General features: G+C 32.1%; 1 protein-coding gene and 1 long non-coding RNA gene across 2 annotated transcripts in view; both read right to left on the bottom strand.

The window, feature by feature from the left end:
- The window catches only part of LOC127734248 (aquaporin-10-like), a 34,166-nt gene extending 14,434 nt beyond the window's left edge, over positions 1–19,732 (bottom strand). The window contains exon 1 of the mRNA XM_052244025.1: positions 19,616–19,732. Within this exon, the coding sequence (XP_052099985.1) occupies positions 19,616–19,690 (75 nt within the window). The 5' untranslated portion in view covers positions 19,691–19,732. The remainder of the gene's footprint in view (positions 1–19,615) is intronic.
- On the bottom strand, positions 3,010–6,961 carry LOC127734258 (uncharacterized). Its single transcript, XR_007997485.1, has 3 exons — positions 6,760–6,961; positions 4,794–4,881; positions 3,010–3,786 (listed from the first exon to the last, which is right to left on the bottom strand). It is a non-coding gene; the product is annotated as an uncharacterized LOC127734258 (long non-coding RNA).
- Positions 19,733–22,748: the final 3,016 nt, after the last annotated feature.

Genomic DNA, 22,748 nt, shown 5'->3' with positions numbered 1-22,748 from the left:
TACTTAATTTCATTCCTTTTTCTTTAAATTGGAATCTAGTGCATATTTAGGTCTTTCTGTCCAAACCTTTTTTATTTGGTGTTGGTTGCAGACCTTTGAGTTTCTTATTCACAGTTTTTGTTTTACTGGGGAAGTTTTAGAGGTTGACATTGTATAGTCACCTGTCTATTGTTAAAACTGTTATGTTGACCCCTAGGTATATTTTGGTTATTTGTGTCTTTTTATCGCTGTCTTGTTGACAAATAACACACATGTCCGGGTTTTTTTTCATACTGATGAAGGTTAATAAAGAAAAGCGCTTAAGACAAGGCAAATATTCATTCGACACGTTTCACTTGGATTTTTTTAAACATTTGTTAATTGCAAATCAAAATTGAAACTGGTCGTTATGAAAATATTGATTTAAAAATTAAAGTTTTAAATCGGGCTATACGTGCAAAACTCAGCTACCAATAAAAATCGACGACATGATTCAATTAGCTGACAAAGGAAAACAAATTGACATGGCAATACTGGACTTCTCGAAATCTTTTGATACAGTACCTCACAAAAAACTTCTCTACAAGCTACTTCGGTATGGTGACAGTTACTTTCTAACAAACAGACAAATGAGAGTCGCACTAGATGGAGAATTTTCAGAACGAGTCAAAGTAGATACAAGAGTACCACAAGGCACGGCATTGAGCCCATACTATTTATCTGCCACATAAATGAATTCCCCCTGATGCAGCAAAATCATCAGTCCGACTATATTCAGACAGACGACTTCTTACTATACAGGGAAATCAACAATGAAAAAGACCATATCAGCCTCATGGGACCCATACATAAAAAAGAAGACAAACTAACTAGTAATGATACAAGGAAGGGCCGTACGATTCATCAAGAGAGCTATCACCACTAGATGAAAGACGAAAACAACAAAAGCTTACATTTTACTACAGAGTGGCTGAGGATTAGGTACCAGCGATGCTGTCTTTCGACAACATAATCCTTAACCAAGGAAGAAGCCAAATTAAACCAAAAAATTTTCAAGACTGTACATCAAGAAACATTGTAGAAAGGCAAATCCGCATAATTACAAAAACAGTCAAAATCCAGCATTCCATACCGACAAATAAACGAATTAATTCTTCATCAGAACTGCTATCGACTGGACCAATCTTGAACACGGCATAGCGACAGCAAAGTTAGCCGAATTCTTCAAAGCGGCACTATATAGCTGCAATCGGGACTGATTGTGTTCTCCGTACACGTTGTAATAAAACCTTCAAGGGATTCCACAACGTACCCATACAAAGACAGGGTATGTTGTACGTACTGATGAAGGTGAAAAACATGTAATTGTTAAATTAAAGACTTACTTGACGTGTCTTCTATTGATACATTATTATTTAATGTATCAATACATTTGAAATTAACAAATTAAGTTTTGAAACAATTACTATCAACGACATAGTATCATTGGTCGTAATAGTTTCATAATTTCAAACACGTCGTCTGAATTTCCACGGCTAATATTTGTAAAAATAGAAGAAAAACAAAATGTCCCAATTAAAAGAAGACGCCGAGAGTAAATTGACAGGGAACACCTTTTAAATAGGTTATCATGTGTTTGAATTCCTTACATGCATATCAATAAAAGATTAAAATGTCAACGTTGTGAAGTATTATTGAAGCATTTATATGTATGTCATAAACTCGACCTGGATAGTTTAGTGTCCACGTTGATAACTGTGAACCTTTTATTTTTTTATTAAATAATTGCATAATCTAATTGAATATTGTTTGTTAAAATAACATGCCTTCAAATGAAAGAACAAACTGGATAAATTACAAAATTTTAGAACTCGATGGTTTTACTATAGCCTTATTAAGTTAATTTTGAAAACTAGCAAAGAAACAAGGACAATTAAAAACCAACTTTCCATCCCAAAATGTCAAATTTAGTATCAAGTAATAGAATAATTCATGCTGATTCCAAAAATATATGATTTCGATTTACTTTTGCTAAAATAAAAGTAGATAAAAAGTACTTTCGGTCTAGGGAGCAACCATTTAACCTTAGTGTTGGGGGCGGGGGTATGGTTTTTTTGTCTGAGTCAGAATTTTTTTTAAGTTTTGCGTCGCTATCAATCAAATTATTTTTTTCAAAATTTAACACTATAAGGCATGGGGAAAATCTGGATATATTTTTTTTTTTGTCATCTGCTTGACACAATATTTTTTTTCATCAAATTGGGGATCAGAATATTTTTTTATTAAAAAACCATAACCCCCCCTTGAAGTTAAATGGTCGTTCAACAGTCTCCGGGACAAGTTTGCACTTCCGCTGAGTGCAAAAGTTGTCACCTTAATTTTTGGAGTTAAGTCAAAATGAAGTATATAACTTGGTTGGTATTGGTTCCCTGATATTTGTCCTAAAAAATTTTGGCTCTAGCACCACTGTTGAAAAAGTTATGCCCCTTTTTTCAACAATTTCCTCAGAGGAAAAGTAGTTTTCCTCAAGGGAAATCAAATTTCCCTAAAGGAAAAAGATTTTTCCTTAAGGGAAATTGTATTTTCCTCAAGGGAAAAAGATTTCCCTTAGGGAATTTGCTGCATTAATATTTCCTTTGAGGAAATTCTATTTCCTGTGAGGAAATTTGCGGCTTCAAATTTTCCTTTGAGGAAATTTCATTTCCTCTGAGGAAATTTGAGGCTTCAAATTTTCCTCTGAGGAAATTTGCAGCTTCAAATTTTCCTTGGAGGAAATACTTTTTCCTGTGAGGAAATTTTGTCAACTGCAATTTCCTTTGAGGAAATATTTAACAAACACTTTTCCTTGAGGGAAAATTCAATACCACAAATTTCCTCTAAGGAAAACATTGTTCTCCAAATTTCCTCTAAGGAAATTTCTGTACATCAACTTTCCCTGTAGGAAATGCTTTCCCCTATTTTTACTCATTGTAAATTTCTTCACTATACAAACAGTATGAACATAATGTTTACAAGACTTAATAAATGATACAAATGATATTTAAACTTTAATAAATTTTTGACTCAAAATTATCATGACATACAAAAACAATATAGTGAGTCTGACTGTTTAGGTCAAGGTATTGTACATACTTTATATGACTTTAACTTTGATTTTTTTAATATTTTTTGTAGCAAAGTATTCTGTTTTCTTTGTTATTGTTTCAATTGTATACATTAATAAGCAACCAATTTGAATGTCATACCATTTGTGGAGTTCTTAAGAATGCGTTCATATTTGCAAATTAAATAATAAAATAAACACTTTTCTTGTAAATTTTAATTTTCCTCTGTTTCAGCTGCTGTGTACAGTTATTCAATTCACTACGTAAAAGTTCATAACATAAATTATTCCATTCACTAAACAATTTCCTTCAATTCTTAGAGAAAACATTTTTGCAATTTGTTCTTCGAAGATCTTCTTCAGTATATTTGATATGAGGGAGCGATGTAAATGAGTGGATAAAGCTGGTGTTCCTTTCAACAACAAAATACTATTTTTTTCTTCATTTCTCCCTTCTTTCGACGAATATATATAATATGTTGTTGCATTTATACAATTGTGTTTTTCTGCATCTATGATAGAACTCCATTTTGTTTATAGCCATTATCATGTGATTATGATGAAATTTCCTATTTCTTTTTTGCAGGAAAGCACACATTGCATTTCACATTAATCCAATTAGCGCACCATGTAGATAGATATCAACTTTCAGTTTCCTCTTCAGTATTGACCTATTGATCATGAAAACCAAGATGTCTGATCACCTATAAATACACAAAATAAACAAATAAAATGTTATAAATGGAGAGAGAAACAGCAATAAAAAAGCTTATTTTGTCATGTTTATGAACATTTTAAGAATATTTCCTTTCTTACTTGCATGACTTGTGAGTTCTCTTAATTCCGTGCTTTTTGCCTATGGGTTTTTACATTACGTACCCCGGTAGTTGATTTTGTGCATTTTATCAATCTTTCGAGTTGAGGCAATTGCAACGGTTATTTTTACAGTTTGTTCTTTATATGTTGAGCTGTTAAACCACTGTCCAAGGTTAAGGTAGGGTTGAGTGCTCACAAACCTGATTTTTTTATTAAATGTATCAGTTTTTATTGATTTTTAACTAGCTGTCAGTAGCTGTGAGTACTAACAGATCTTTGTGTCTTTTCGATTAAGATAAAGGTATACATTTCCTGCTTAGTTCGGACTGTTTATTTTTTTGCAGGAAATCTACCGGTATGTCATTTGTTGTCTGGTGAAGAGTTGTCTTATTGGCAATCATGCCACATCTTCTTATTTTTATATAACCTTGCCATATTCTGATTGTGCCTGTTCCAAGTTCGGAGCCTGTAGTTTATTCTGACACTCAAATTTAGTGGTTGTAGTTGTTTCATATCTGTCATATTTATTTTTTTTTAATTTGTTTTGTAATAAACTAGGCAATTAGTTCTACAGTTGGGATTATTTCAATTTTTCGTCTGAGGGCCTTTTATAGCTGACTACTTTGACAATAGGGGTATGGACTTTCTCATTATTGAAGGCCGTCACTGGCCTATAATTGCTTTCTTAGAGCAATGATCAATAGTTTTCATATTTAATATGCCACATCTTTTTATTTTTATAATAATCATGATAATCATCTTTCAAGGGCAATAACTTTTATAAAAGTGGCCTTATGAGTCTTATCGAGCATCACTGATGAGTGTTTTGTAGACGAAACGCGCGTCTGGCGTAAATACAAAATTTAATCCTGGTATCTATGATGAGTTTACTTACCATTTAGGTTTTGTTGACTTCTGCAAATTTTAAATTGCCTATCATTTCTGCTGTTTATAATTTCTCTGCATCTTCTATAGTTCTTGTCCTACACATAAAAAGAGTAAAAATTATTATTTAATGACATCTTGCATCAATAATTATTTTGCTGTTTAATGTATATATCAATACGTGTTTAATAAAAAGCTGTACAATGAGTGCTTGATAAGCTTGTTGCCCTTTTAGCTTGGGTTTATGCTTTAAATGAATTTTAATGATCAACTACATTATAGAAAAACTCTGAGCACTGCGCAACTAAGACCCCCCCCACCTACAAAAAACAATTTGGGTATTTGAAATCATATAAAAAAGATAAAAATCATAACAGATACTTTAATAATGATTGAGGCCATATTTGGTTTAATATTGTCCTACTCCGCTGGCGGCCGTCTTGGATGATGCATCAGCTACAGAGTAACAACACTTGGTCAACACCTCATAAGGAACATTCATGCTATGTTTGGTTTCATTCCATTCAGTGGTTCTCTAAAAGAAGACATTTGTATGTATTTCCTATAGGGTCCTATCTTAAACTAAGTCCCCCGCTGCCGGCCATCTTGGATGATAGATCGGCAACAAAGTAACAACTCTTGGTCAGCACCTCATAAGGAATTCAGTGGTTCTCTAGAAGTTCAAAATGTAAAAAGTTAACAATGGCAACGAACAACGACGGACGCCAAGTGATGAGAAAAAGCTCACTTGGCCTTTCAAGCCAGATGAGCTAAAAAAGGACATGCACACAGAGTGGTATTCATTGAAACAAAACATGAAAATAATTTGGCTCCATTTTAAGGGATATTGCAAGTGTATATACATTTTGTAAGTTTAAGGCCGTGATTTTTGAACAAATACAATTCTAAAACCTTCCAAAGTGTGAAAATGGACAATTTTAAACAATTTTCCAACAACTAAAATTCCATAACTCTGCATCTTATATAAAATAAATAGGGGATGATACTCCGGCTTGCATATCATATAAAGTTATAAAGGAAGATAACTGAAGAACGGTAAAATTTATACTACTAAAATTATAACTTGATCTGATTTTGTGGTAAAAAGTATTGCGTTAAAGTTTCATAAAATTTGGTTGAGGCAAACTTAATTTAGAGGACGGAAACGTAAAATTCATCATTTTTTCCATCTGTAAAGGACATAACTCTAGAACAGACTGAGTCAGTAAAAGTGACACCACCAAAATTCAAACTGTTTTTTGTGGTAATAAGCATTGTGTGCAAGTTTCATAACATTTGGTTGAGGCAAACTAAAGTTAAAGATAGAGAGCCAGAAACCAAAAATTCAGCAATTTTTCCATTTGTAAAGGGGCATAACTCTAGAACGGTAACACTGACACCACCAAAATTCACACTTGATCTGAGTATTGTGGTAATAAGCTTTTGTAAAAGTTTTATAACATTTGGTTGAGGCAAACTAAATTAGAGAACAAAAACCAATGACTTTGGGACAGACGGTCAAGGGTTGACCCACTATCACATGACTATGGGTCATAAAAATGTAAAGGGAGTTTATGTCAATATTTAAAATCAGCGAAGCAACATCACAACTGTTTCCAAGTTTGTGAAGTCAGAGGACTATATTCATCTTTCCGACTTTCAGATCATTTGTTGATTTTTCATGAATATGTGCCATTCCAATATGAAATAGCTAAATCATGTATATATTAAAAAAAAACTTTAAACTAGGATACTCATTTGGGGAACTAATGATTTGTTGGTTTTTCCCTAGTCCAAATAATTATGACGTCTGGCAAGGCTATTTTTTTTTCTGGGACGCCTAAATAGCCTTGCAAGACGTCATAATTATTTGGACTAGGTTTTCCCCACCATCGACATCGTCCTGTGGACGAAACGAGTTTGGCGCATTAACAAAAAGATCATGTCTGTAGTGACAAGTTAGTGTGTGTGCTTACCAATATTTGAATTTTATGAGCCTTCTTTTTGAATATTTTTTTCATTTTTTGGTACAATACTGACGTCGAGTGCTGTTGTTGTTGTGCTGTTTATTTTTTACAAAAGCGATCAAGTAATGCAGGGGAAGGAAACTTACTTAAAAGACCAAAATGAGTCGCAACTAATGGTACATAAATATTTTACTATGCAGTCAGTATCCTGATATACGTGTATATACTCTTAGACTCATTTCATAGAAAAATCGTACAAGTGAAAATACTCGTTAGTCATGAACATTTTAGATCACTTAAAATTTAGATTTTATAACTTAGATTACGATAGATGATAATTTGTTAAATAAGCCCTTGTAACCAGGTGCTGCATTTTTTAGCACGAGTCAAAAAACAGTTAAAAGTGCCGGGATCTGACAGAGCTTTCAAGAGCTATTTCTGTTACTGTGAGTTTATTATATATTTATCACAAAAAGCTAATGCTAATTTCTTTTCATTTAATATTGGTCTATATGAAGCCCCCACCCCTCCTCCAGCTTATCTGATTAATTTACGATCACTCTGATCAAAGAAAGTAAGTCACAATTGCTTATATAAGGTATTTTAAATGCTGGTTGATAGTTGTCTCATCACCAATCATACTACATCTCCTTATTTTTTTTACAATTAAGCTATATTTAGATGCGGTATAGTGAGTGATGAATGTGTAAACATGCAGCATGCTTGTAAATAATTGTTAAAATACAGCACAAAAGATGCATAATATATCAAACTCGAGTCAACGCCATGTCAAAAACTAAAAAAACAACAACAAAAAAAAGGCCAAAATGACAAATAGTCTATAAAAACAACTATAGCATACCAAAATATATAATTTGTAAAGACTTGCATGCAACTAGGCCTATACAGTAGCTCTATGTTCTTATAGATCTCATAACATTACGATTAAAAGTCAGATTATGTGTGTGTAAGTTTATTAGAAAATTCAACGAGACACGTCCTAATCAGGTAAAATCCAAAATAACAATTTACAAATTCAGATCTACTGCCTGTTGTATATTGCTTACATGATTGTATATTGCCAAACGAATAAATATGTCTGGTACGGGATGGCGGCTTCGAAGCGGAGACAAAAAGACCCAGATAAATGAAAGTGTAGAATTTTTGTAGTGGAGAATTTTTTTTAAAGAACTAGATTCATATCTCAGAATTTGAATATAGCATCTCGTTTTCTTTAGATAAATTGTTAGCTATTACTGACTATAATAATTACCCCCTTATAAGTATTCGCAAAACATGAAGTTAATGATCAATGAATATGAAAACATTTTATAAAGTATAAATATTGGTAAACGGACAGCAAGTCATAGGACTATTATAGTTCGAATAAATTAGTTTACAATAACTGTTGAAAGGTTATGAGAGAAAAATCTGGATGAATTTATTTTTATTAGAATGATTTATTTTACAGTAAAGGCTTCATATTTTTAATCAGTTATTTGTAAAAGAAAGGTGACATGTTTAACACCATGGAGCCAGTAAATTAACAAACTACTATGATGGATTTTTTTCTTTACAATCATTGATCATTATTAATATTTGAGAATAACTTTTGTTTACAATTCGTTTTCATAAATAATGGTTCAAGAAAAAAACTTTTTGAAAATTAGTCTGTTAGTTTCCAAAGAAAAAAATATCTTAAAAACTGAACTGTGAGTTTTCAATCGTTACGTTTTGTTATACTTTTTTAGTGTTAATCTCAGCAAAGACAAATTTGGTGATAAAAATCGATTTGTTGGTCTTTAAAAAAAAACATACGTCATAATGTAATCTTCATCTGGAGATATTCATTCCCTACTGTAAAATATTGAGTTTTTGGTTGATTAATGTCGGGTGTGTCTGACGTACCGAATAATATATGATAGGTACATGTAGGTCTTGTAATTGAGACCGCCCGTGATACGGTCGGAAAATTTCGACTGCCAACGAAAAAGGATGGACAGAAAATTGGCCTAATACCAGGCTACTTATAGTCCACTTGAAGAGTTGCTGCAAGGATTCAGCGTCCCCATTCGGACGTGTCTGAGCACAACCCAATGGACGTTCCACTATCATTACTGCTAAGGATTAATTGCCAGTCAGAAGAAGACCTGTAACGACGCTATTTCTATAGTTACTCTAGTTCGCTAACGAATTAGCTCCTTGTTCCATTGAATATAAAGGAAAGAGTTATCTAATATATATGTATATATATATATATATACACGTCTAAATTGAAAACAACGTTCAAACCTATGATTGCGTTGGATAAAAACCGCAATTTTTATACGTGTGCATGTAAAACAAATTTCTTGGTAGAGGGGTCTAAATACAGCACAAACAACATTTTCCAAAAGACCAAAAAGTGAAAAAGTATATTTTAACAAAACGCATTTGACTAACAGGTCGAACAACTGATGTTCTTAAACCCTGCTGACTGCCATTGGCTATTACCAAATAAATTGATCACCATATGTAAAAAATGGATCTTACATATTAATTAAATACCAAACAGAAAACAATAAACTTACGGAAAAGATGGTATACCGCAAACATGAGGTGCAAAAATTTGTACACCATATCCGGATTTCGACATTTAATGTCTCTTCAGTGATGTTAGGGATCGAAACGGTATTTGGAAGGCCATATAATATATATAGGAAAAAAAATAAGACTGAAAATGCACCAAATATTTATATTCAATATGAATACTCACATTTTGTCTATTACAACAACAAGTTGTTCAAAAATTGTTGTAATAGACAAAATGTGAATATTCATATTGAATATAAATATTTGGTGCATTTTCAGCCTTATTTTTTTCCCCTATTTTATGCACAGCATGGACAAAATTTAAAACTTTTTAATATATATATATATTTTTCTTGAACTACTATAAATAAAGTAGTTCATTTTAAAATGTATTCTTTAAAGGTTAAGAAAACAATAAGTTAAAATGGCTGGTACATACATGGCTTCATGGCTAATACCAAAAAGGTATAGCCAATTTCCCGTTTATTTTTTTTCGTTGTTTGGTTCACATGTTCAAATTTAATAAATTGATGAATTTAATAATTTATTGATATCCTAAATCTTTGTTAATATATTTACTTCGGTAGAAAAGAAAGTGAATCTTCTCATCGGGACTTTAATTAATCTGCATATCTCTTATCTATTTTGGGATTGAAAAAAATATCTTTAAAAAATGCGGTTTCGAGCCTATTTCTTCATTTTAATTTGGTTACACGTTCAGCAATAACTGATACAAATATGATACATTACCAATGATAAGGCCATATATTTGAAGCTGTTCAAAATTTTGTACATTATAGCTGGGACTATTATACTAAAATAATAATTAGTATAATAGTCCCAGATTATAGGTACGTGTATCAGATTGGACATTTTTTTTATTGTTCTATATAAATAATCTTACTATAAGTTATCTCAGGTCTAAACAAAATGTTACTATGAGTTTTCTAATGAGTTTTGTTTGATAATTTTTTGTTTAATTCAGTTAAAAGTTTGTTTTTTTTACACGAGAAGGTCTGCTAAAAAGTTTATGACGATCTCTTTTTTTTCAGCATAACAAACGGATACTCTTTAATGTACACTAGGTGGACTTTCCTCTATTCCGATGAAGGCAGTGCACGTCTTTCATTTAAAAGATTAAATCGTTGTTTTGCAACAGACGGCGGCACATCAGGCATTGACTTACCATTTTATAATTTGTAACAATTATGATTAACCATATATTTATGAGTTATAACAAAATTATTTTTTATACATCTTTATTTAAGATGATCGAGATTTGAGAATGATATGAAAATAATAAAATATATATTACAAAAAAAAAGTTATCTCAGGTCTAGTTATCTAGTATAAAATATATTCACTGGAAATAAGCCCTTTAAAACACAAATCCCCGTTTACTCATTGCGAAGTTTATTTGCTAGTGTTTTTTTAATCTTTTTTTTTAATGATTTTATTATATTATCTTTTATGTGAAAATTTTAAGTGGTTGAACATGAAATGGACACCGATGCTACAAAGAAAATTTGTTTAATGTCATCTGTTGCAATATATACTAAGTATTACACGTGGACAGGATGTTCCCCAGAAAATTAAGGTATTCAAAATAAGTTATACACACCCCAAGGGTACACGCCACTGTCATATGGAAAATTACTGGGTCACCAGTAAACTGGTAATCAGCCATGCAACTAATCAGTTGACTGACCATGCCACTACAATTTAAAAAGTTTGTCGTTAGATCAAAAATATTTATTTTAATTTAAAATTGAAGAACTAAAAGGATTTATCATAATTATGAAAGGAAATAATTCAAGAAAATCGGATTATTTCCCAAAAGATTATATATTTTTTAAATTTTTTCCGGGGAAAATAGAAAACTGTATCAGAGACATATTCATATAAAGGGTCCCATCAAGGATTTTATAGAAATCCTTGGTCTCATGAAATGGATCTCACACAGACATGCATAATTGAAATTTATACATTGATTGATTCTATGATTTCTTGAGAAATCAGGAGCGAAATATAACAAATATTTAGTTTTGATATTAAATTAAATTTACTTTTCCTCGCTATAATTCATTTGACATAACTTTGAGGGATTTAAGGGTTTGTCCGTACAACGTTAGTATTTCACATGACTTATTTTCGCGCTTCGCCTTGAAGCTCATTATGCAGACTGTTTCAGACAAGATGATGAAAATAACATGCAAGGCACTTTTTTTTCGATCATCGTGAAGTGCACTCTCCCCCTCTTCAAGAATTGTATATTTATAAATCCTCGTCCTTTTTAAAATTACCACACTCTTTGTGATTACCGTTATGCTATTATGCTAACAGTAATTAACCCGGGACTTGATTAACATGTAATATCAGGGGCGATTCTAGCCAGGATAAAGGGGGTCTTAATACATAGGCAGATCCGGGGGGGGGGGGGGGGGGGGGGGGGGGGCCCCCCCCTTTGGTGGGAAAAATTTGGTTGATTATATAGTGAATCACTGAAGCATGACTGGAGCGGGCCCCCCTTAGATCAGTCAGCGCCCCCCCCCCCCCCCCTTACAAAAAGTTCTGGGTCCGCCACTGAAATATATGTCTCCATTAAATCAGAGACATATATGTCTCTGATTAAATGCAATGATCGTTCACAAAAAGGGGAATCAAACCCCCGGATCCCATCCCCTTCGATCCGCCACTGATTGTGAATATAAATATAATTGTTTAATACTTAAAAATCATAGACTAGTACTAGCTCCGAGCACCTGTTTTGGGATATATACAGCTAATTAACCGTAATTTAACTAAATAACTGCGAGATAATGAATAGCAAGTTGATAATTGTCTATTCTCTGCTAATTAATGTACCTGCAATTCACCCTGATTCATTTGTGAGACCACCGACACTAATAATATTACCTCAAAGTTAGAGGTTCTCCGTTACTGGGAACTTCATATCGGATCCGATCAATTTATTGGTTCCATTCCCCCTAGTAATAATGATCCATTTGCAGTGACGATGACAATCAAAGGTATACTCATTACTGTTGATTTTGCATGATAACATACATGTTATGTCAACTCACTTCTCCTTCCTACGGCGTCAGAGAGAGAAAAAAAAAGCCTTGCAATGCGTCATAATTATTTGGACTACTTCCATATGACTTAAAAAAAAACCAAACAATAGTTTATTTCACTGACTGAGATTGGACTGACGAGACATTTCAGCATGTGAAATCTTAATTGTTAGTCCAAGTACACAGTTATCATCCGTTGATTTTCATTTTTTACAAAAAGATTTCCTAGTGTGGACCATGATGTACTACTTTAAAATTTATTTATTTATATTTTTTATGCATAAATAGTAAGTACAATGAAGTAGGGGGATGAAATTATTTTATTTTAGTTTGAGAATCACTCATACTTCTTGTATGATGTCACCTTAGCCTACAAATTACCAAAAAGAAACACTTTTTTATTTCCTCTAGCTTATGTGTATGCCTTTTCATATACATGTAAAAATGTGTTACTGCCTATATATTGACCTTAAATGTTATTCAGTCTTCCATGGCCTAATGGGACCTTGTTCTACTCATGTGGTATGCCATAAGCAGATAAGTAACTTTCTTTCCTTTTGAAATACAAATAATTTTTTAAATATACATGAAGAATTTTTATATTAGCCGCTCCCCCCCCCCCCCCCCCCCCCCCCCCCCCTTAATTTTGAAATCTCTAATTTTAGGCATAGGCTCATATAAATTCGACTTTTGAAGAATTGAAATAAATCTGAGACAGCAAATGAGTATTGAGCTGCTTTACATTAAAATACATTATGTACATACATGTGACATACACAATTATATATAAATAGTTATAAAGACATTTAAAAATCAATTTTTTGCAATATTTAAATTATGTAGGCCCAAATTTTGATAGTTAAACGGTTCCCTTACAGAATTTCACTTCTGGTTTTATTTGAACCTGACTACACACTGATTCCAAAATAAATAATTTATAGTACTTTTAAAATAAAAAAATAATACAGAAATGGTTAATTCCGATTTACAAAAGATCACTTCCTGTTGAACTTCTTCAAGGTCATATGTCTGCAACCCAATGTAAAACACCCCATGACTTTATCATGTACAGCAAAGGTCAAAATATAGAACGCCAAACCAAACTTTTGGCCTTGACTTCAATTTCAAGGTCATGAACCAAGGACCTCAAATCAAATGACCCCTAGGTCTTTATTATATATGGTTAATGAGTTATATCACCATACGCGTAATTCTAAATATAAGAGGGGTAGAAAACTCACATTTAACGTCAACGTAACTTTTCAACCAAAATTTATGTGTTACGAAATGTCACAACTAACAATTTAGTAAAAATGATTTGTCGATATCTTATACGGTTTTTGAAAAGAAGTGATAATATTAAACAAAAATAAAAATTAAGAACATGACCTTGACCTTATTTTCCTTTCTTTTTTTTTTACCAAGGACCTCAAATCAAAAGACCCTAGGTCTCTATTACTTATGGTTTACCAGTTACAAATGCATAGTTGCGTATGTATAACCCCCACGGCCAACCGAACGCTTCTTCCCCTAAGCACAAAAGATACAGCCGAACGTGGAAGGCCAGGTGACCATGTCTTCAACCTCTGATTTTCTCAAGAACTGAATAAATACAAAAATTAGATGGAAATTATATAGATATATTGGACAAAGTTTTAAATAATTCTTGAACATTTTTTTTCAATTGAATATTACCTGATAAAATGATTTTTCAATTTTTGACTCCGAGCTTTTTTGAGTTTATTCCATTATACTTTCAAATTAAAATATTCAAAACATATATAAATAATATATACGATTCACTGTGTTTTAATCGTATATACATAACGAAACATTTTTCATGATGATTAAGCATAGAAAGACCTAATGGAAACGGGGAATGTGTTAAAGAGACAACAACCCGACCAAAGAGCAGAAAACAGCCCAGGGCTAGCAAAGGGTATTCAACGAAGCGAGAAAATTCCGCACCCGGAGGCGGGCTTCAGTTGGCCCATAAATAATGATGTTAACTAGTTAAGCGTAATGGATGCAACACTGAACTCCGAATCATTTATTGAAACGGGGGTCTATAAATGAACTGAAATTAAAAACACACAATACTAACAAAGTGTAGAAGTTCCTGAATTGGGACAGGCGCATAAATGCGGCGGGGTTAAACATGTTTTGTGAGATCTAAACCCTACCCATCTACTAATTAACATTTTTTTCTTAAAATATGATGTTTTAGTTTAGGATTCTAGTTTATGGGAAATGTTTTTGCTTAGTTTATATATTGATAATTTAGTCATTTTCTTTCTACTTTCTTTTTTCAGAACAAATAGAGGATGGTCTTTTTTATCATATGATTTCATACTTTGGATTTACTTAAAACTAACACATGGTGAAAGTTTTGTTCTTGACGTCCGATTTACATGGGATGTTTTTCTCTTCTTTTTTTTTTATTTTCAAGTTTCTTCTATTTTTTTCAAGGTTGTGATATTATTGGTATTTGAAATGTCTTAATGATTCAATAGAGCACCATATTGGTATTCATCAATCTAGGTTGTTAAAATAAAAAGAAATACATGTTTCACATAATGCATAACTATAAAAAAATGTCATATCATAAAAAAATTAAGAACTTTATTCTGATTTGTAACAATCCTTACCACTAGTATAAAAGTTCCTATAAATTCCGCTAGTATTTCACGACCAACTCTACTTCTTAATTTACACGACACCATCTCTAAAGATAGAAAGTTTTAAAATATCGCCACCAAAGGAGTTAACCTGTCACTTAACTCTTATCAATACAAACATAAATCTCAGGTAATAATACACAATGAAGTTGATATATGTTGTTATCTGCAACTTATACCCCAGGGAACAGTCAGAAACAACCAATTGTTCTTTCCTGATTACTGCAACTAGTTTATAATTGTTTTAAGATGCATTAGTTTGTTATGCATAATTCATAATTAGAAGTCCAAACCATGTTAGGATTACGATTTTTATTGATTCACGTTCCATGAAATTATGGTATGAAATAGGAACTGATAATTGCTGTGTCTCCAAGTCCTTACTAATTACGAATCTAGAATAATTAGTTATTCTCCGAAGTGGTTGTTGCAGATGCAAATTCTGTATTCGGACTGACAATATGTAAGGACTGAGTGCTACAGTTAAAGATGCATTGTAGACAACTGCGTTTTTATTTGATGAATACTCTGGGTTTTTTTAACCTAGTAGGGTTAACTGCAAAGAAATAATTTGTCGTCTTATATCTCCGAAGTTTTTGGCATTTTGATTTTAATTCGAACTTTAATTAGGTCTTTCCACTTTTCTGTGGAAAGACCTATTGTATTTGTTCTGATTATTATTTTTTTCTTCCGCCAAATTATGTTCTCGCGTAAAATTTTTCTTTCGCAATATGTCGCTAAGATAATTCTTATATAGTATCATACAGTTTATGCGCTTTTTATTTTCACACATTTTAAACCAAACAATTTTCTTTGTAAGAGTTATCTCCCTATTCACTGTTTATCAAGTGTGTGCATCTACTTTGTAACAAAAAAAGATATCGACAAAATTCTTTTTCTAAATTGTTCGTTACATCCTCAGAAATTTTTGGCTAATTTGGATCGAAGCGATTCGATGAAATTTTAAAGGAGTTATCTACCTTTACCAAATAAATTTGTCGGTATGTTTTTTTAACTCATAAACCGTTAACCGTATAACCATGGAATCTTTTTATTTGAGGTCCCTAGGTCCTAACTCAGAAAATGAGGTCAAGGTCAAAGGTCAAGGTCGAGTACTCAATTTTGTCTTTTCCTTGTTTTTGCATTTTCTCAAACACTTTTAAAGATATATATGAAACAACAAGTGCAAAATGTTGCTTTATTGTAATGAAGATACGTTACAGTTGGTTTGAAACAATCGAATGGCATCTTATAGGAGTAAGTGCCCCTGAAATGTCTAATTATAAGGTTAATTGATTATTACTTCAACTTGGTTCATTATAAAGCCATATGACCTTTTACAAAAGGTTGGGTGACATATGACCTTGAAAAATAACAACCGGAAGACCTTCAGAAAACCGGAAGTATTCATTTTTGCACTTTCTTCATGGAAAAGTGCTCGGAATCCATATATTTTGTAATTTTAATACATTAACTTATCATTAAAGACTAGAAATGACTTTCGATCAACCGAAAGTGGCCAATTATCTCCTGATTTACAGGCAAAAGTATATAGAAACTATATTTTTGGAATCAGTGTGAAAGAAACTATCATATGAGACCGGAAGTGACATTTACTTCACCGGAAGTAGCTAATTATCTCCCTTATTTCACTCACAAGTATATAGAAACCACTTATTTATCGCGTCAGTATGAAGAAACTGATAAGATGCCAATTTGAACTTTGAGTAAACACGAACTAGCTTCTTTTCAATAAATTTGAAAATTGCTGTGGAAAGACCTTCAATTGTTCTCTGAACAATTGGTTTTTAATTCTTTCTGAATTACACATTTAGTAACTTTTTGTCATGTCAACACTAATTATACTCTTTCTTGTCTATCATCCGAATACGCCTTTGTTTAGAGGTCAGACATATTTTATCTGTGTTATATAATGCATTAAAGTTGTAAAATACGCAGTTTAACAGTTATTGACATGTTTCTACACCCTGAACAATAGTGTGATCACTTAAATAATACATGTTTTTTAATAATTATATTTCATGTTCTGCTAAATTATTTGTTTGTTAGTTAAACAGGTTCTTCAAACGAAAATTATCAAACGAAAAAGTTACTTGCCTATAGGCATGCACTATTCAAGGTTGTACCTATTTTTTTCAATTTTTTGTATTTTGATAGCATTTTAAACTCTTAATAAGAGGCGCATTACCATTACAACTCTAATTAAACCTTGAAAGTACACTTATAAGCCTTATATAGATATAAGAAGATGTGGTATGAGTGCCAATGAGACAACTCTCCATCCAAGTCAAAATTTATAAAAGTAAACCATTATAGGTCAAAGTATGGTCTTCAACACGGAGCCTTGGCTCACACCAAACAGCAAGCTATAAAGGGCCCCAAAAATTACTAGTGTAAAACCATTCAAACAGGAAAACCAACGGTCTAATCTATATAAAAAACGAGAAACGAGAAACACTTATGAACCACATCAACAAACGACAACTACTGAACATCAGATTCCTTATGTTCTAATATACATAGATGAAGCTCATCTATTTGTTTCAAACTATTGTATATGTTAGATGAAATCAGTTGGCCCGGATAAAGGAGGACGGAAGTCATGTCAATGAAAACACATATCTACTTTTGAATTGGCGCAAATGTATGCTTTTATAATTGGCGCACTTAATTCAGAAAATAAATTGACCCAAATGAGTTGTAGTGCCAATGATTCCTTTTTTGGCACAAAAAGAGAACGCCGATCATCCTATACTTTATACAATGCAACATTTGGAATGACTACTTTGGTATAAATGAAGCTCGGATATTGCATTCTAAAAGTTCGTTTCTGATACCAAGAACAGTTTCCCTGCATTTATAGCGAGGCCAAATCTCAAACATGTGAAATTCACCTTTAAATGACTGTCTTAGTAACCATTGCAACGACAAAAAGGAAAAATGATATCATTTTCATATTTGATATTTCAAGTAAACTTGACATGCGTAAAATCTCAAAGATAAGCAATGCCTACCTACTTTCAAAATCTTTCATCCTTAAACATATTTAAGAGAACGAATCTTAAATAGTCCATTCACGTCCAGAAACGGTATTTAAACATCTAATTAATCATCATCAGACTCTCAATAAAAATGGTTTTGTTAGGTCACTTAAAATCATTTCCATAAATCAAGGTTAAATTTCCTATGTAAATACTGTAAATTTTCTTCTGAATAGAAGTTTGGTTCAATATATAAACAAATTATTTCAAGTTGATGAATTGCTAATGGAAAAAAATTTGATTACATGCAACTGTTATTTTTTTTTTATTGTTCAAATATATCTTTTTTGAGTTATTCCAAACAGGCGTTCCCTCCAATGATGTATTGATGTTACATATTCGCTTATTTATATTGCATTTACTTTGTTGACTTTCGATAGGTCAATGCGTACTTTTTGACAACATGTAATTCTTTACATATAGGTAATTTGTATTATTATAAGCAATTTCGATGGTTTGTCTATTTTCAAGACTATTTCTAATAATATATCACTCAATGAAAATAAACATCTTTGGTTTTCCCACGCTTTAACTGTTTTCATTCTTGACACAGGTTTGTTCATAAATACGCATGGCAAAGCAGAAATAAACGTCCATTTTTTGTTGGTTAAATAATAACTTGTATGATTATTTGTCATGAAGATCACGGTGCAGGTGTACATTTACTTGTTATTCAAAATTTTGCATTTGAGTGTTCCTTACAAAAGTAAATCAACCACAGAATAAAAACAATATGCTTGACATTTATTTTTGAATAACTTCATTAAGAGCTAAATGACAATTTCAGTCATGTTGCAATATTTCATGCCCTACACGTAGCCAAATAATGTTTCACAATCAGAGAAAATAAGTGGATGTGTGTTATAAATAAAAGTCAACTTTGAATTTTTAAGTTTGCCATAAATATTCTCGGAATATAACATAATACAAATATTTTTTTTTCAAATCAGATAATTGGCTATGCATGTGACATTCACTGTGTTTTACGAAGAAATAAAGCGAGTAACTCAGTCTATTTTCAATAACAGAAAATAACTTAAGATGCAGAGCAAATATATTTTTTACTAGAATACGACTGGACCAAATATTTAAAAAAGATCAAAATTTCAAGCAAAATAGCGTCTTTAGTGGTTATATTTAACATATTGTTATGGTATTTTCTAATATATATGATATTTTTAGCTTTACAGCTTTCTACTTAACAACAAAGTCCATGCATCTTTTTTTTTATTTTTTCAAGCATTCACCATGTTATAACATATATTGTATATTGTGAAGTAATAGACAAAAAGGGAAAAGTTTTCGAGAAGAATACTCCGAGGAGTCATTAAAGCAGCTGTTATGAATGATTAAATTTAGAAATTAAAATTATATCAAAATTGTGTAGAAATGTACTCAACAGAATTGTTCATATTGTTAACAAAATAAACAGATATATATGCAGATAGATAAATAGTTTTTTACTTGAAACGATTCTTACCACTAGTATAAAAGATCCAATGAATTCCGCTATTATTTCACGACTAACTCTACTACTTAATTTCCAGAATACCATCTTAAAGACAGACAGTTTTTTTTTAATGTAATAACACTTCACCTTTCACCTAATGCTATATATTCGTACATAAAATTATATTTATCGTAAAAGTAATATATGTTGTCAACTGCAACTTATAAATATACCTGGGGGGAAAAACAACGAAATGACAATTGTTTTAATTGTTTGGTCACAAGTCTGAAAAAAGGATTTTTTCATTAATAGTATTAGTACTGAAAACTTCTGTTACACATCTTCAGTCCTTACTCGGTGAGGATCCTTCATTGTTTAAATGCAAGTATAATGTTATTATGAATTTTGCACAAATATATTGGTGCTACATTCATATCCTTTATCTGACTGCATACTTACACAAGTTTTCTCCCGGCTTAGCTATAGCGGAAGCAATAAATTTTCTTAAGGCTTAGCTATGGCGGAAGCAATCATTCTGTGTTCATTTTTCATACGTATTGTGCTTTAAAAGATGAACCTCATTCTTTCAACTATTTTAGCCACAGGTATTTATTCTTCATATTTTTTTTTGAAAAACGTCAGAAAGATTAGTTATTCAATAACATTAAAAAATTAGCTAAATAAGTGTTTTTTTTTTTTTATCAAAATCAAACAAGATTTGACTACTAAACAGACTTATGGTCACCTGGGCCGCGTCCGGACGAACACATTAAGTTGTTAAATCCGATGCCTCTTCTCGTGTTAAGAAAACCTTTCCAACAACACTTTTCAGGTGGCTTGTTGCAGGGCAAAAACATATCCAACGTACCCTCATTCCCAGTGGTAATCCAATTTGTTATCCTTCATCCTGGCCGATTAACTCGCAGAACCTTTTCATTTGATGTATTTTTAGCTCACCTGGCCGAAAGGCCAAGTGAGCTTTTCGCATCACTTGGCGTCCGTCGTCGTTAACCTGTACAAAATTCTTCTCCTCTGAAATTACTGGGCCAAATTTAACCAAACTTGGTCACAATCATCATTAGAGAACGTAGGGGTAAAATGATAGTTTTGTCTATTATCTTGAAAACTGCTATAAATAGAGAAAATCTTACGGATCAAAAATGTTCAGAATGTTGCGATCTATCTGCTGTCCATTTACGTTTAAACTGTCAGACGCTTTCTTGCAGGAGTTATTGCCCTTAAAAGTCAAGTTTTACCATTTTGTTTATTTTTGCTTATTATTTTGAAACCTATAATAGATAGAGAGAAACATAAATGAGAAAAAATACAAGAAAGACAAGATCTAAAAATAAGTAAAATGGGCGAAATTGTCAGACAACTCCTTGTTGGAGTTATTGCCCTTTAATGAAGATTTTTAACATTATTTGCGTTTTTGATTAATATCTTACAAAAATCTTCTCCTCTGAAACCACTGTTTTAAATTTAACCAAACTTGGTTACAATCATCATTAGAGTATCTAGTTAAAAAAAATTGTCCGATGATCCCACCTTTTTTAATTTTTTCCGATTATCTTGAAAAGTATAATAGATACAAATGTAGATAGAATCTTTAAAAAGCAAAAAAGATCAGCAGTACAAGATCTACAAATATGTCAACATGACTGAAATTGTCAGTTAGCTCTTATCATATCCTAATTTCCTTGATACAGGGTTGCTGCTCACAAGGAAGCTATTAAACCAAGAGTTCTAAGTGGTGAAGTTGAAATCATCCCTTCGTAAGAGTTGGTTGACCGTTATGGAATATCCGTTTCACATAGCGTATATGTTCTTAATGTCGTAACCACAATCCCGTCCCCCTTATCCCGAATGTGACCTACCGAATCAGACTTATTACCGGGTTTGTACTAACTTGAGCAACACGACGGGTGCCACATGTGGAGCAGGATCTGCTTACCCTTCCGGAGCACCTGATATCACCCCCAATTTTTTGTGGGGTTCGTGTTGCTCAGACTTTAGTTTTCTATGTAGTGTTTTGTGTACTATTGTTTGTCTGTTTGTCTTTTTCTTTTTTAGCCATGGCGTTGTCAGTGTATTTTCAACTTACGAGTTTGAATGTCCCTCTGGTATCTTTCGACTCTCTTAATGAAGTTATTCCCCTATAATGACGATTTTTACTTAAAAGTGACCATTGTTGAAGATGCAGGTTAGCGACACAGGCTCTTTACAGGCTCTAGTTAATTTGTTTTCCTCATCTCAAATACATGAAATTTTGCTACTGGCTGAATACGTCCAAAAACTGTCTGAAATACTGTGAACTGTGTTAAATTCAATACAATTTAGAACCGGATCCTGATTTTTGAAAAGGTATTTTATTAACCCAAACATTCCAAGATTAGTATTGCATCCAGATGTTGAAAAGTAACAATACCTGTATTTAGTACGTGTACTACTAAACATTAAAACTCTTATCAATTTATATCATGTATTGGTTGAGAAATAAATTAGAGAGCAAACATTACTTGACTATGATTTATTTCTTTAAAACTCATTTTTATTTCTTCAGCCTACATAATAATCAAGAAATTACTTTGATGCCATTAAATAATGTCTTCAATGGAGAAATAACGTTTGCAATGCCAAGATGGGTGCCGAAAAATGAAATCTCATATTAGGTAAGATGTACATGTATGTTCAAATAATATTAACGGTACCAATTTTTCTGCACCAGATGGGCATCTCGACAATAAATGTCTCTTAAGTGATGATTGAGGCCAAAACATTTGAAAATCCATAACTTATTAAAAAAAAATGAAGATTTTAAACCACAAAGTATAGTCAAAGCAGGACAAGAATCAGAGCTTTTCATGATAGAAATATATTCCTTAATTCAAAATAATTTCCAAAATTTTGTAGCAGCAAATTTTAATAACATAATATCCGTATTTTCATGCCAGTACCGCCACTGGGGTGGTGATACCCTCGGGGACTAACAGTCCACCAGCAGAGGTATCGACTAAGTGGTAGCTATTACATTAACGGTACCAATTTTTCTGCACCAGATGTGCATTTTGACAATAATTATCTCCTCAGTGATACTAAAGGCCAAACTATTTGAAAATCAAAAGTTACTAAGAAAATGAAGTGCTTATAAACCAAAAATGAC

Source organism: Mytilus californianus, unplaced genomic scaffold (assembly GCF_021869535.1).
Source record: "Mytilus californianus isolate M0D057914Y unplaced genomic scaffold, xbMytCali1.0.p SCAF_3, whole genome shotgun sequence".
Taxonomy (NCBI): domain Eukaryota; kingdom Metazoa; phylum Mollusca; class Bivalvia; order Mytilida; family Mytilidae; genus Mytilus; species Mytilus californianus.
Note: the sequence above shows the minus strand (reverse complement) of the source record. Positions and strands in the feature narration are given on the sequence as shown.